At 50.2% G+C, this 15,392-nt stretch overlaps 5 protein-coding genes and 1 non-coding gene across 6 annotated transcripts; 1 reads left to right on the top strand and 5 right to left on the bottom strand.

Annotated features, from left to right (window-relative positions):
* Nucleotides 1-516: 516 nt before the first annotated feature.
* Nucleotides 517-2,478, bottom strand: J7337_008999 (uncharacterized protein; the record flags this gene model as incomplete). Its single annotated transcript, XM_044826602.1, has 5 exons — nucleotides 517-843; nucleotides 894-1,228; nucleotides 1,279-1,699; nucleotides 1,742-2,391; nucleotides 2,439-2,478. 5 exons carry the CDS (start codon nucleotides 2,476-2,478, stop codon nucleotides 517-519), a joined length of 1,773 nt encoding a protein of 590 aa, XP_044679519.1.
* A 599-nt stretch (nucleotides 2,479-3,077) lies between these two features.
* On the bottom strand, nucleotides 3,078-3,151 carry J7337_009000. Its single transcript has one exon. It is a non-coding gene; the product is annotated as a tRNA-Val (tRNA).
* An 892-nt stretch (nucleotides 3,152-4,043) lies between these two features.
* Nucleotides 4,044-6,066, bottom strand: J7337_009001 (uncharacterized protein; the record flags this gene model as incomplete). Its single annotated transcript, XM_044826603.1, has 2 exons — nucleotides 4,044-5,825; nucleotides 5,914-6,066. 2 exons carry the CDS (start codon nucleotides 6,064-6,066, stop codon nucleotides 4,044-4,046), a joined length of 1,935 nt encoding a protein of 644 aa, XP_044679520.1.
* Nucleotides 6,067-6,561: 495 nt separating this feature from the next.
* Nucleotides 6,562-7,960, bottom strand: J7337_009002 (uncharacterized protein; the record flags this gene model as incomplete). The annotated part of the gene is made up of 4 exons (XM_044826604.1): nucleotides 6,562-6,777; nucleotides 6,841-7,040; nucleotides 7,100-7,391; nucleotides 7,436-7,960. The coding sequence occupies 4 exons, from the start codon at nucleotides 7,958-7,960 to the stop codon at nucleotides 6,562-6,564; spliced, it is 1,233 nt and encodes a 410-aa protein (XP_044679521.1).
* Nucleotides 7,961-8,764: 804 nt separating this feature from the next.
* On the top strand, nucleotides 8,765-10,802 carry J7337_009003 (uncharacterized protein; the record flags this gene model as incomplete). The annotated part of the gene is made up of 8 exons (XM_044826605.1): nucleotides 8,765-8,974; nucleotides 9,021-9,317; nucleotides 9,365-10,093; nucleotides 10,144-10,159; nucleotides 10,207-10,277; nucleotides 10,323-10,407; nucleotides 10,455-10,617; nucleotides 10,670-10,802. 8 exons carry the CDS (start codon nucleotides 8,765-8,767, stop codon nucleotides 10,800-10,802), a joined length of 1,704 nt encoding a protein of 567 aa, XP_044679522.1.
* Nucleotides 10,803-13,553: 2,751 nt separating this feature from the next.
* J7337_009004 (uncharacterized protein) lies at nucleotides 13,554-14,492 on the bottom strand (the record flags this gene model as incomplete). The annotated part of the gene is made up of 1 exon (XM_044826606.1): nucleotides 13,554-14,492. The coding sequence occupies one exon, from the start codon at nucleotides 14,490-14,492 to the stop codon at nucleotides 13,554-13,556; it is 939 nt and encodes a 312-aa protein (XP_044679523.1).
* Nucleotides 14,493-15,392: the final 900 nt, after the last annotated feature.

A 15,392-nucleotide genomic window follows, 5' to 3' on the forward strand; every position in this document is an offset into this window, starting at 1 on the left:
AATTGTGACATTCGCAACACGATAGTCTACGAGACTTGTTAGTAGAGATTGAGAATCCATTGTCGCTGTGGATGCGAGAGGATGGAGGAATTTAGGCGGATTTATTTGATGAGCGGTGGGTTGTCAATGGTGCTGATTGTATTGGTTCCTGGCATTGCTAGTGCTGAGGCCGGAATTCCGTTCCAGGGGACACTCGACTTGGCCAGTCATCGTGTATTCATTTGCTTTTCAGGATTGTAAGCGCTTATTTCGCGCATTCGAGATTGTACTCACTGCAGAAGATGTAATTACTTAGCTATAAAATTGTCAATTTCTCGAAGTCGTGAGGTATTATGGCCAACAATTGAAGTAACATGTCGTATTTGTTGATGCTGCTTCAGTGAAGATGCACTGAAGCTGTACCGAAGCTTCCCCACTGTTGACGAGACAAGCATTCAACTGCCGAGAGCACAAAACGGTCTCTCAACGGCCACGTCACAAACTCAATATCTATCTCTGGTACCAATGTAGCGAAACTCAAAGCTTCGCAACAGGCTTCTCCGCCTTGATCTGCGCCTTCAAAACCCTCCTCAATATCTTCCCACTCGGACTCTTAGGAACAACATCCAGCACCCTAACCCCGCCCTTCAACCATTTATGCCTCGCCTTGTGAGTCTCAACATGCTCACAAACAGCCCTCACAACATCCTCCTCCTTCAAACCATTCGTTTTCCTGCTCTTGACAATAAACGCTAACGGTACTTCGCCCGCGCGCTCGTCCACAATGCCAATTACTGCACAGTCGTCTACGTAGGGATGATCGAGGAGATGCGCCTCTAGTTCTGCGGGGGCAACTTGATGGCCCTAAAAAATCAGCATTGCTCTGCAATAAGAGGAAAATGGTGAAGGGGTACCTTGACTTTTATAAGTTCCTTGATGCGATCGACGATGAAGAAATGATCATTCCCGCGTGGTGATTTCCGCACGAGGACTTCATCACCCGTCCTCAACCACCGCCCATCATCACGGTGCACAAACGTCTCAGCGTTAGCTTTCTCATTATGAAGATATCCTAGCACTACATTCGGCGCTTGAACGTATAATTCGCCTGGTGTTTCGTAGGTAGTGACTTCAGCGCCGTGCTGGTCGATGATCTTGACTTTTGCGCCGGGGAGTAAAGAGCCTGATGAGCCGAGAACGGGATCTGCTTCGCTGGTGTGAAATACCGATGGTGAAGCCTCCGTTAGACCTGGTCTGTTAGCTAGAGGTTTGAAGAGATATTGGTGGTAATGAGCGTACCGTAGCCTTGGCTGATTCTCCATTTTGGATACAACTCGAGTAATTTCTGGATCGTCTCGCCTCCCAGGGGCGCAGCGCCTGAGAATACAAGCCTCACCGAGTCGAGATTGTATTTCTTGCAGTTATCCTGGTTACTCAGAATCTGCACGATGATCGGCGGTACGACGCTGAGTTGCTCAATGCGGAATTTCTGAATAGCAGCTAGCAATTGATCGAGTTGAAAGCGTTGTAGAACGATGATCTCGTCGCCGCGATACTGCGCTATATGAGCGATCACCACGAGACCGTAGATGTGGCTGAATGGTAAAAGACCCAGAGCTACTTGCGTGTCGATGTTGTCCTGGGCGCGGGTTACAGACTCAAAGGTATGGATCATAAGGGTACATGCGATGACGTTGTAATGAGAGATCATAACGGCTTTCTAAGCTTGTTAGACAGAACAAGAAGAATGTGAGATACGTACGGGAAGACCTGATGTACCACTTGAGTAACACAAATACGCGACTTGCCGTTTTCCCTGCCCTGGTACCCAAGGTGATAACTCCAATGGCGGTAGAGTCTTACCCTCTGCGATGAGGTCCTCAATAGTTTTGAAGGATTCTTCAGAGGGAGTCTCGGGCAAGGGGAGTAAGAAAACATGCTTTTTAGGAATGCCAACGGCAGAAGCAGCTTTGAAAGCAGTGCTGAGAAGAGGAGCGGAAGTGAATAGTGCTTTTGCGCCAGATGATCGAAGTTGGTGTTCTAGTTCAGACGCTGAGTGCGATGAACTAGCGGGCGTGACGATACCGTCTACACGGTGGATAGCGTGCGTGACGGGAATGTAATCAATCTGCGAAGTCATTAGATCTACTCGCATATTGGGTAAAATGGGATTTACCGTATTGAGGGCGTAAATCGCCACGACTCTATCCCAAGCCGTTCCATCATTCGGATCAAACCCGACATTTTTCGCTAACCCCCTCGCAAGAAGGTCAACACGCCGCGCAACATCCTCCGCAGTCCACGAATCCCCCGTAACACCACACGTATACGGCCTCTTTGACTTATCAAATGCTCTTCGGCCTGCTTTTTCAGTATTGATAAAGTCTGCTACGCTGATTGAATCAGGTATTTCTACACCAGTTAGTACTTGCTTCTGGGGGACGGGGCACTAACAGTACCTGGGAGGTTAGGCACCCAAGAGGGAGGGTAGAACGCCATTTTTGTAGTGTTTAAAGGGAGATTTGATAATGAGGGGTATCGGGGATGGGATTGGGAGGTTGATTGATGTTTTTAAGCTATTGATGGACCGAGGTTTGCCTCTCCAAGTTCCGCGGATGAGATACCGAGCTGTTGAGATGGTATGGTGGGCGGACCAATGAGAGGGGAGGGGATTGAGGAGCGTGGGGAAATCTGGGGAAGACACGTGAGGGATCTTCGTGGGTGTACCCTGGAGGACTGGGTTTAACGGTTTTAGTGAATAATTAGCTTTTGGGGGGGTTATGGAATGAAGAAATTGCTATGTCTGTGGAAATACATCTGTTCTCCTGCATATACATCGTTGCAATACGATAGATGCAGGTACAAGGTTGAGAGTTTTGAGAGTGTGATACTGTACGCGATAAACTCAAACTCAGTAACGTCGCATTGAATGAGGTTGGCATTGAGAGCTCAAGGTAAAGAGGCCAATTACTCATGTATCATGCTACACTATCTAGAATGGCGAAAGTAAAAACTCAACTATAAAAAATAGAACTGGACGTTATTCGGCCAAAAAGCAGTCATCGCATTCACGTCCCATTGACGACAGGCAAAAAACGTGGTTCCGCCCGGGATCGAACCGGGGACCTTCTCGGTGTTAACGAGATGCCATAACCAACTAGACCACGGAACCGAGCACTAGTTTTGATTGGTTGAAAGACGTCTGCGAATTAGACTCCAAGTCGCTGACACTCACAGCACGGATTGGCCAGAAGTGTTTTGAACGGTGAAGGTTGTTGAGTGAGTTTGCAACGTCGCTGTGTCCATCAACATAGGTAATGGGAGCTGCAAGACGTTTCTACCATCAAGATCAATTTTAATCATGACTTATTCGTTGACCAAGATGCCGACTGCCTGTAACGCCTATGATCTGTATTCGTGTACCCCACCAAACCCAATTTCATTTATTACCATTCCGGAATAGCATCATCAAACCGGCAACCTCGTCTTCGCCCTACTCAACGTCTCAGCACACCTCCTCGCAATATCACTCTTCTTCCCCAAAATCCACAGAATCCTAATACACTCCTCCCCCCTCCCCAACCTCTCCTCCAACTCCTCCCCCGCCCTATCAACCTGCAGCAGCTCATTGACCTCGGCCATCCAAAAATTCGCCGCCTTGCTAAAAGCGCGTATCAGAATGACCGTCCACGGCTCCGTGAGTATCATGCACTGGTTTATCGCGTGGTGAAACTCTGACAGCGTGGGCACGATGAAGGTCCTGTTGTCCGGGGCGGTCACGCGCGCTAGGTCGGATAGCTCTCGGGCGCTGCGCTCGCGGATCCGCATCACCCATTTGCAGTTGGAGCGGGATTGGCTCGGCGCGGGGAGGCCGAGGGCGTGCTCGTCTATGTGGTGGATTAGGTCGGCGAGGAGGAGGACGCCGAGATTCCAGTGGGCGCAGATGCAGATGAACCAGCTTTGGATGCGGCCAGGTATGCAGTTGTAGTTTTGAAGAAGTTCTCTAAAGAACGTGCCACTGGAAAAGTCAGTATCAGGATATTAGCCAGAGGCAGTGAGACTTACTATGTCGTGTTCCAGTAGCGATAAACCCTTGCAGACCGTTCAATAAACTCCTCAACCTTCTCCCCAGACTCTCCCTGTCTCAGTAAATTCTGCAAATAGGCTACATGTCGAAACATCAACACCTTGACCGGCGCAGATCTCGTAACCGCCTCAGCAGCCTCTTCATATGAACAAGGCCAATGCACATTCTGCCTCGGCTTCTCAAGACTATCCTGAATAAACAACGGAACATTCCAATCTGTGTCACCACGCGCATCATCATGCTGACTATTCGCGTCCACAACAACAAGCGGCCTTTCACTCATCGTCGAACTAACCGTATCAAACATCACCGTCAACCAGTACAGCAAACTCACAGTACCCGCATCTTCACTGCTCATCGACGCCACGAGATTAGCGCGCTTGCGGCCTTTGGTGAGACCCTTTTTCTCAGCGTCGAAGCGGTATTTTAGCGTGTGCATCTTTCGTGCCGCGCGCTCCATGAAAATTGGCGGACCGTCGTTTTCGATTATGCTGGCGATTTCGTCGGCCACGGATTGCATGTCGTATACGTCCTCGAAACAACCCGATGTATCGACGTCGCTGTGCTCTGTGTTTTCAGGATCAAGAGGCTTCTGGGTGAGGCCAAAGATCATTTCTGCGCAGACGACGCGGTAGGATTCTACATCTGCGACGTCGTCTAACGCGCGACGTGCTTGATCCCAGATGTTGCGTTGAAGGTGGCGATCGAATTCTTCTTTAAAGTCGTCCATGTACTCGTTTAGTGGGTTCTCTTCTGCGATGTCGTCTAGTGAGGGATATCGTTCTCTGTGCCGTCGTGAACCTTGAGCCCATTGTGTTGCGAAGGCCATGATGCAGAGATGAAGAGCCTTGGCGGTCGCTGAGTCTTGTTGGCGGGTCATGTGAATCAGTTGTGTTGATTGAGCCACGCGATCGAGATTCATAGTCCGTCGCAGAACGCGATTCGTCCATGAAGATCCCCATTCAGCAAGATTCCCTGGTTTAGAGACAGTCTTCTGCTGCCGCCCAAACGGACACGTCACTTCATTCAACCAACACGATAAATTATGCTCCAAGACATCGTGATAAATCTGCAGCAAATTCGTCGAGATCATGAGGTTATTAGACTTTGTCATCATCGACTGATCCATAGTGAAGGACGATAAAGAACTACTCTGCGTATCGCTCCATGTAGTCGACACACGACGCCGTTTCGTTCTCCGCCAGTCCTTCTCATTGTTCGGACTGACTGCGATGAGAGACTGTGCAGGTTCCGTGGGACTCACGGTGGGGAACTGCGACATTGACGCAGCGTCGAATTGAAGTTCAGGCGGGACAGTCGAGTCTTTGAAGAATTCCCATGGTTCACTCAACGGTTCCTCAGGTGCAGTCAGATCCTTGAACTGAATCCCGTAGAAATTAGAGTCAACAGGCTCTGTCTGTTCAGGCACAAAGTCAAATGGTAGCGCATCGAGGGATGATGAATTGTCGAGAAATGAGGGGACGTTTAGACTGGTGTCGATCTCTGAAAAGACGGGCACTGGAGGGAGAGACTGCGAGACAAAAGACTGCGCGGCTGATTGCGCATCAAAAGGGTTATCATCTGGGACAATAGAATTCGGTGTATCGCGTGTATTCTCTGTAGATGTCGATTCTCGTCGTGTAGAAGTTGAATCCCGCCTCGAGGGGACAATGCATTCAATACCTGGTTCGCCCCGCGCAGCCGCAGCGAGAGCATAAGAGATCTGAATCTGCGTCCACGCCCAGTTCATGGTACATTTCTTGTGAGTCTTTGTACAGTACGAACACGGCGAAGATTGAGCTAAAGGTGCTACACAATTGTCAGCACTCCCGTACCCTCAACAGTACTGAAGCGGGGGGAGGGGGGATCTCACGCTTCTCGCCCACAATCATCTTGCCATCGCGGAGAGGGTCCATATTTCTCGGAATCTCCAACGGGGGAGCGTCGCAGCCCCTCTTTGACTTTCTACACTGATCGCAGGCATATTGCGTTCTCTTCATGATGTCGATATAGGGGTCTTGAGGGTGAGAGATGGTAGCGTGAAAAATTGCATCAGCGACAAAAGTGGGCGGAACTTGGGTTAAAGCTCTCCCCCCTCCCCTCCCTTGCAGATATAAGCCCCCCCAAGCCCAAGGCCCCCCTCCGGAACCCCGGATTCCCACCTGATCCGAGCGTTTGTTTCCCCGCGTTCTTTGCTCTTTTGGTTTAGTGCATCCAACCAAAATTTGTCCTGGGAGAGGGGAGGGGACCCCTGGGAAATGCTGGCTTGCGACTAGCGAACAGACAACAGCCTCATTTCTAATGATTTTACGGTTTAGATCGAGATGATCAGAGTTTCTAGACTCTTCCAAAATCGAGGTCAATGTGTAACTTTACGCGAAAGCACTGAGAGGCTGTGGAGGTTCGGGATTCAACGGGCTACGCCGCAATGTCTTAGCTGACTCTTCGATTCTGACTCTCAACTAGCCAAACTTAGATCTCAAATCTCATCTCATCTACAGAACAGCCTTGTAAATCTCAGTCTCAACAGCGGCCCAGAGACCCAGGACCTTGGCATCAGCAAAAGGCAGAATCTGCGTGCACACCATCCCTCCAATGCCGTGCTCGCGATCAGCCCACCACCAGAGATTAGCCAATCCAGCCCACTGAACCGTGCTCTTCGACCGCCCTGAGAAGCCTCCATTGGTGAGCATGAATGTCAGTCCCCAGCCCTGTTGGTCCCAATGGTTAGTGTGTGTCTGCTGAATTGCGGGGGAGGAAAGGGAGCGTCGTACCTGGGGTGGATTTCCGTCGACGGGGTATAGCTCGCCGATAGGGTTGGTCAGATCTGGTTTGGCAGCTGGGATGGGCTGACGGCTGAAGTTTGGGAATTTCTCGATACTGTTGCTTAGCATGAGGTCTACCGTTTCCTTCTTGAGGATCTGGGCGCCTGTCTTGGGACATGTTCCACCGTTGAGCAGAACAGTGAGAACCTCTGTTTAAATCAGCATCCATTCACCCGCACAGCATTAACCACTTGTACTGATTACTTACTTCCGTACTCTTGGGGCTGCGCAAACATTCCCGCGCCGCCGCTATGGAAAATTGAAGCGATTTCGCTCGCGTTGTCAGTCACGAGAGGAAGACGCTGGAGATGATCGCGCGTTCGCAGTGTACCGTCTGCGTCGCGCTGATGCATGTGAGCTAATTTCGCGCGCATCTCTTTACCGGGCAGCATGGACATGTTTTTGATGCCTAGAGGTGCAAAGACGTTCTTCTGGAGAAAATCATTGAGACGCAGACCGCTGGCTCGTTCAAGCGCGATGCCAGCCCAGTCAATTCCGACCTGAAATGTTAGCCGACGTTGAGACGCGAAGAAAATGTACCTACACCGTATTCCCAGCCTTCGCCGGGCTGGAACAGAAGAGGAAGCTTGACGATATCCTCAATACGACCAGAAAACTCATCAATACCCGCAGGATGACTCCAATCCCTCAAGCGCTCATTAAAAAACGTATATCCAAAGCCAGCAGTATGCGTCAGCAGCATGCGAAGTGTAATGAGATTCTTCTTGTCCTCAAAGCTCCCATCAGGCTTCAACACCTTGAGACTCTTGAGCTCAGGAACAAGACTCTCAAGATGTTCACCATCATCGAGTTTAAGCTTTCCCTGCTCCACGAGCTGCATGCACGCAACGCCAGCAAGCATCTTGGTGCATGAGGCGATCCAGAAAATGTTATCGAGCGTCATGGGCTCATTGGTCCCGACACCGCGCGTACCCGCTGAATGAGCGAATATCTCACCGGATTTGTCGACCAGTACGACCGTGGTACCGGGAATACCAGTTTTTTGGTCGGCGCATGCATCGTCGATTATGCTGCGCAGCTTGGAAGTCGCTTGAGCAGTGATAGGCATGTTGGGCAAAACGTATGATATGGTCTAAAATTTTGAATGGGGGTTGATCAATCTGTCACAGAACTAACGTCTTTCCCTAGTGAAGCTATCTATTTATACTGCTAGTCGAACAATGGCGCTATGATTCTAAGATAGCGCAGCCTTGGCTCGTGGCCCGCGCCAGCTCACAAAGGTTTATCTAGTCATATGACAGGGCACCACCCGCATACAGCACCATACTCTATTCATCGCGACCCCGCCCCCTCGCAATCTAACAGAGTTCAAGAAACACCAAGGATTCCAGCGTAGATCCCTTCCCCAAGCTTGCGGACCCGCATCCGCAGATACGAGTGCACAGACGAGGGGTAAAACGCAAAAGCTCCAAGCTGGACTTTTGATTCTGGATTCATTGAGGGTGCGGCGCCGCGTGCGCTCGGCAGTTGATGGCGTCCGAGGCCCCGTGGGGTTCGATCCGGGGTAGAGCGTGCGGGGAAGGACGACGTGCTGTAACATCGCTGCGTCTCGTTTGGTGCCATTGCAGGGACGGAGCTGGGGTTGTTGGATGTGACGAGGCGGATGCGGGTACGCAGTTACGCAGGGCGGAACGGAGGCCGGTTTGCGGTGCCCTTTCACATGATGTTACTGTAGAGTTTCACGGGGAATGCAAGGTGTTTCGATTTGATGAACCGCAGGACCAACATGCATATGCAGATGACGAATGGTGTTTATAACTGGTTGTATTTCCTGTAAACTAGAGTCTTCTCATCACAAGCAAGTCTTTTCATCTCAAGCATTTACTCTGTTTTTAAACAATACTCTTTCACAATGGGCGAGAATATCCCAGTTCACAAGAAGTTCAACACTGAGCTTACAGATTACTCCGTCGAGCATCATGGTGATAAAGGTGTCTATGCCGATAATCTCGAGGTAGACGCTCTTGTCGTGGGTGCTGGCTTCGCTGGTGTTTTCATGCTCAAGACTCTTCGGGACCGCGGTTACAAGACTGTTGTTTACGAAGCTGGCAACGACACTGGAGTAAGTAACCAACTCTTACCTTGGCAATTATAGGCTGACGGAATAGGGTACTTGGCGATGGAATTGCTACCCCGGTGCTGGTGTCGACTCCGAAGTCCCTGAATACGAATTCAGCTGGCCTGAGGTTTACAATACCTGGACCTGGCCTTGCAATTATCCTACTTACGCTGATCTCCGCGCTTACTTCGATCATGTCGACAAGGTCCTTGATATCAAGAAGGATATCGCTTTCAACACTGTTGTTGTAGGCGGCAAGTTTGACACTGAGAGCGGTCGCTGGCATATCCGCACTGCAGACGGTCGCGTCGCGAAGGCCAAGTATCTCGTCCTCGGAACCGGTTTCGTAAGTCTTTCACAGTCCTCCGTGGTGATCTGGGACTAACCTCATAGGCTGCCCGTCGATACATCCCCGACTGGCCTGGCATGGACAAGTTCAAGGGCATAATCCACCACTCCTCCTTCTGGCCCGACGAAAAAGTCGACGTCACCAACAAGCGCTGCGCCATCATCGGCACCGGCGCCTCAGGAGTCCAGATCACACAGGCCTGGGGTCCCGAAGCAGGCCATCTCAAGGTCTTCCAACGAACCCCCAACCTCGCCGTCCCCATGCGCCGCAAATACCCCACCGCCGAAGAGCAAAACCAAGCTAAGAAGTTCTACCCCGAGCTCTTCCGCTACCGCGAAGATTGCTTCGCTGGCTTCCACTACGACTGGTACGAGAAGAACACCTTTGACGACACGCCTGAGGACCGCGAGGCTCTGTACGAGCAGACCTGGAAGGATGGCGGTTTCAGGTACTGGGTTGCTGTGTACAAGGATAACCTGTTCAACCCTGAGGCGAACAAGGAGAGTTACAAGTTCTGGGCGAAGAAGACACGAAGCAGGATCGGTGATCCTAAGAAGCGGGATCTCCTTGCGCCGACGGTGGACAACATGCCGCATTACTTTGGTATTAAGCGCCCGTGCTTGGAGTATGATTACTACGAGCAGTTCAACAGGGAGAATGTGGATATTGTGGATATCAAGAACAATGCGATCAAAGAGTTTACGGAGACGGGTATTACGCTTGAGGATGGGACGCACCATGAATTCGATGTCATTGCTGTTGCGACGGGCTTTGTAAGTGTTCCCCAGAAGATTTGGTGGAGAAGAGATGCTAACGGTTATAGGATGTCGTCACTGGTGGTGAGTACGCTTTTGGAAGAGAGAGTTGAAGATACTAATGGTTTTAGTGATGACGCAGCTTGGTCTTCAGAGCATCGAGGGCGCTGAACTCGAGAAGGAATGGAAGACTGGCGCGACGGTATGTATTTCTTCTTGAATCTTCATATCAGCACTAACATTATAGACCTATCTCGGCGTCACTACCCCCGGCTATCCCAACATGTTCCATATCTACGGTCCCCACGGCCCAACTCTTCTCAGCAACGGCCGTAAGTCACCCTTGCCCCAGTATCATCTTCATCGCTAACAAAACCAGCTACATCCGTCGCCGTCCAAGGCCGCTGGATCGTCGACGCCATCGACAAGATCAAGAACAACGACATCAAGTACCTCAACCCCACCAAGGAGGCCGGCGAGAAATGGAAGAAGCATATTGTTGAGCTTAACAACAGGACTCTCTTCCCTACTACTCGCTCCACGTAAGTACCCCCTATGCTACAGAATGAATGACTTGGCTGACGATGAGTGTAGATACATGGGCGGCTCCATCCCTGGCAAGATTTACGAGCCTGTTTGTTACTCTGGTGGTATTCCTGCGTACAAGATTGAAATTCGGGAGGCGCTTGATACGCTGAAGGGTTTTGAGGTCGTCAAGAATAAATAGATGACGCGGGGGTTTGTACTCTGGCTATCTCGAGCTCTTGCTGGAGTATGAAGTTGGTAGACTTAGGTTTTAGCTATGAATTTATGTTTTGTTCTTGCATACTATGGCATCGCATTGGGTCATTGAGTGATGTATTTGGCTTTTGAGATCCAGTGTCTTGATTCAAATTCGCTGTACTCGGAGGCTCCCTGAGTCTTTGTGAGGCGATTTGACCTTGATGGCTTTGAACAAGTATCCAGTCTGGGGTGCTGAGCAGTAAATGAAGTCTCGCGTCTACGCTTCTCAATTGCAACCAATGAACTTAGGACAGCGAAGCGTTGGTATTCACCTTTTGGCTACTACCATCACCATCGCGGCGTCCAAACGTATTTTGATATCTACTCAACCAACACCGATGTCGCGTCGCGTTCAACATTGCACGCCAATTACCTAGTCATCTTCTAACGGCTATGCCAATCATAATATCGCCGCGTCGTGTCAATCTCCATGCGCAGTGAATTCCCTGAGCATCTGCCATCTTGCATCAAGCTTGCATCAGAGCCAACTGAAGCAAGTGTCGCGCGTATTTATACTCCGGCCGCATCGCATCGCGTCAAATCGTCACATTTAATCGCACGCACGTCATCCGGCAGTTCCGCGTATCATCGCATTCGAGATCCAACTCTTGCCATCTCCTTTTCGGAATTGCCCCATCTCAAACTCTGACAGGCTGAAATGCACCTGCATCTCCTCGGCGGGTATGGTCTGACGGGTAACCCGGCTGTACAGGCAAACTTCGGTAACGCGACTTCAACTCGGTAATAGTCATGTCTCCTCCCAAACATCCTCTACTTGCCTCAATTCAATACAGAGTAGATCCCAAGCATCATCGCTGTATCCATCGTATATCCACAATGATCGAATATTTCATCAAATTCTCCCCTCGGCAATGCCTTGGATAAATAATACCAGCCCCAAATTCTCATTATGTCATAATTTCGGAGCCTCCAACACCGAACAAACCCCGTGAGCAGAGTCATCCAACCAGAATAGGAAACTACGGGGAAGGGCCCCATAAATACCCGTGCTTCTGAATTTCTGTTACGAAATCGTCTCGAAAAGATGCCAATAACAAAGCGAGTTCGGCTCAAACGGCCTGGTCACGTATTACTCACTCCTTTGCCCTGTATTTTTCACTGGCATTTTTCGGCATTATGGAAGGCTATGGTATTCTTTTTGGTGGGTGCATCTCCGCGGCTTGGGACACTGGTATAAGGAGCGATGGATCTGCTCTTTTTTGGTGCTGAGGGTATCGTCAGACATTCATTAACAGAGTTTGGACAAACAAACGCCATCGTTACTAATTTACGTCATATTTCGTGCTCTCATCTCAATTCTCCTTCTTTATTATTTTAAGGCGCGTTTCGCAAAATATCACCTGATTACCCCGGATTTTCATCTCAGATCAGATCATCTCAGATCTCATGGCGCGTCTTAACCCGACATCATGGACTTTCGATATCGATCGATACCTCAATTCATTTATACCATCACCACCATGGCAATATATTCCGTATCCTATTGCATACATCTTTGGATACCGACGCGATAAACCAAAGAGCATTGGATCAATCTTGCCAGTGATATGGGCATTCATCGGAATATTCATCGCACTCTCAGTAATTGAATTGGCATCTGAGCGCATTCCCTCTTTTGTCGAGCGAGGCGCTCCAATTATTGTTGGATCCTTTGTAAGTTGTTATCTACAATGAGTTTGATGAATGTTGGCTAATGATGCAGGGCGCCGGCGCTGTTCTCGAATTCTACGCTATCGAATCTCCCCTCGCCCAACCACGAAACTTCTTCGGCGGCCAACTCATCGCCGCAACAATAGGCGTCAGCATCGGCAAACTCTTCCTCCTCAGCTCAAACTTCCACTCCATCCAATGGCTCGGCGGCGCCATATCCTGCGCGACAGTAACGTCCATAATGGCCCTAACAAAAACCATCCATCCCCCCGCCGGCGCAACCGGTCTCCTCGCCGTAGTCGACAACCGCCTCCTCGATCTCGGCTGGTTCTTCATCCCCGTAGTATTATTCAACTGCACTATCATGTTTGGCGTTGCGCTGTTGGTTAATAACATTCAGCGCGCGTATCCGGTTTATTGGTGGACGCCGGAGGACTTGAGGGGGGTTAAGACGGAGGGGAAGAGGGAGAGTGTTGACGAGGAGAAGGGGAGGGCGACGGAGGATAGTGATTCAGAGAGACATGAGAGGCATGATGGGAGGGAGATTATCATGAAGCCTGGCGGGAGCTTGGTGCTGCCGCAGAATTTGTTCCTCATGCAGGAGGAGCTGCAGCTGTTGGAGGAGATTGCCAACCGATTATAGGTTGTGAAAAAGTGTCGCATCGCGTTGCATAGCAGTCAATTTAAAAAGCAATTAATTCAGTCTCATTCAGGCTATCAAAGCATTATCTCGTGACTCATCGGTCGTTTCTCATAAAGACATGTCATTCCCGTAACGTTAGTAGTGCCAAACCAGTACAGCCTCATCTGACCAACACCAAGTCCTCAATGCTCAACCATCCTTTGCCCTACAAAAGCAATCAGCAATATCATATACTTACCCCAATGTCAAATGGATTCTCATCCAATCTCTCAAGTCATTCTCCATTTCGTGAGGCTCATGCTCACTTTTCGTCGTGACTGTACGCCTTTCCGTAAAGGGTAATGGTGGACATCACCAACCAATCAACACGCTCCAAATGACTTAGTAAATGTCATAAGGGTTCAGACGGCCACTATACTCCTCCTCTCTCACGCTGAATCTCTCCACAAACCGCGGCGCACAATGGAACCGACGTCGGCGCGAAACAGGCATGCTATTGCACGGCGCATTCTCCCCATCTCGCAGGCGCACCTCATGCTGACGCTGAAGCCCATCAACATGGCGTCGGTACTCTCGCAGCCCAAATCGCTCCTCTTGCATTCGGCGCCGACGGAGCATCTGAGCGTGACTAATAGCACGGCGCTGGTTACCGCGGTTGATGAAGAATTGGAGATTGCGACGGATGCTACGGCCGTTGATGCGTCCTCCGAGGGTGTTTCGCTGGGGACTGGTTCGTGGGGAGGGAGGGCGGGATGGGATGGGTCGTTCCATGTCTGGTTGGGGAGGGGACATGCCAGGTGCGGCGTAGAAGCGGGGGATGTCGTAGAGGGAGGGTGAGCCTGGTGAGCGCGGTACCTCTACGACATCGTCGTCAGTTTCTGGAGAAGGCTCTGGCTTTACAGTGGCGGTTGCTTCATTCTCAAGAGGGTCGACGTCTGCCTCTTCAATATTCACTGGAGAAAGGGTTTGCGAGCGTCGAAAGGGAGGGATGTCATAAAGACATGGCGATCGAGGTGAGTCGGATGCAGCCAGGGTATCCGGCGACCCAGGCTCGGCCTTGACAACAGTGTTTCCTTCATCCTCCAGAGAATTGACAGCTACTTCTTCAGTATCGGCCTGAGGAAGGATGTCTAAGGGGAAAAAGAGGTCATGATCGTACCAATGCCCTGCTCTTCGAGGCGGCAGTTCAAACTCTGGCATCACACCACCGTTTGCTTGCATCTGAGCAACGACATGCGATATATCTCTATGCAACATCTCACCCATATGAGCGACCCATCCTGGGCACATAAAGTCGTAGTGCTCTGCTTCTTCATCCATCTTGATGATGGGCCCTGGCGAGTATTTTGAGTTTCGAGGGATTGACTGCAGGGAATAAACACGAGGGCTACTTGGTCTTGGTGTAGTGGGTTTAGGCGTGCGTTGGGTATTGGGTAGAGTATACTGTCACATCGTCAGATGGGAAGACTTGTTGAGCATGATGAGACATACCAAATAGATGGAGGATAGTGAAGGCCCTGGTGAGTATGAAGTCTCGTAGTTCTGCGGTCGAGATGGCAAGGACGAGAGTTTGAGGATAGACCTCAGAGACTTGAGATGTGGATGAGGTTGATGATAGATGAGATGAAGACGACGCTGTGAAGGAGAAGGGTTATGAGATGTTAAAGACGAATCAGAGTTTCAGAAGAGGCTCGATGAGAGGAGTACATGGATGAGTGAGATGCTGCCTGGTTGCCTCAGATGCCAGTGCCAGCGCAGCTGGCCCATTTATTCCCTGTGACGCATGTCCAAACGAACACCAACCTGAGTGTCCTAGTTCCACTGGCAAGTCTTGGTCTTTATTGCTGCCTGCTGGAAAGTCTGTTCGCTTCCAGAACGTACTTCAACTCCATCTATCTATGTTCAGTGCATCAAGCCAAGCGGAACATTTAAAACATTTCCTCTAAACTCGAGCAGACTCGATCTAATTAAATAGCAATCAAACATATCCCAACCGTGCCCCCAAACCCGTATCCAATTAAGCCGGAGACGCCTTGTCTACAGATACAACCAGCGACCGGGCTTCGCATCCGATAGCCCATTGATCTAAAGCAGTTGAGATGCGATCGCGCCAGCCCGTGGTGTTCTGGATGTAAAAAGCAAAGGATCAGTGTTCGCCGCCTCGTGTTCTAATGGATGTTCACATCAATTCTCGTCTTGGCATCCCCTATGATGACCTAC

This window comes from Fusarium musae, chromosome 6 (genome assembly GCF_019915245.1).
Source record: "Fusarium musae strain F31 chromosome 6, whole genome shotgun sequence".
In the NCBI taxonomy this organism is placed as follows: Eukaryota; Fungi; Ascomycota; class Sordariomycetes; order Hypocreales; family Nectriaceae; genus Fusarium; species Fusarium musae.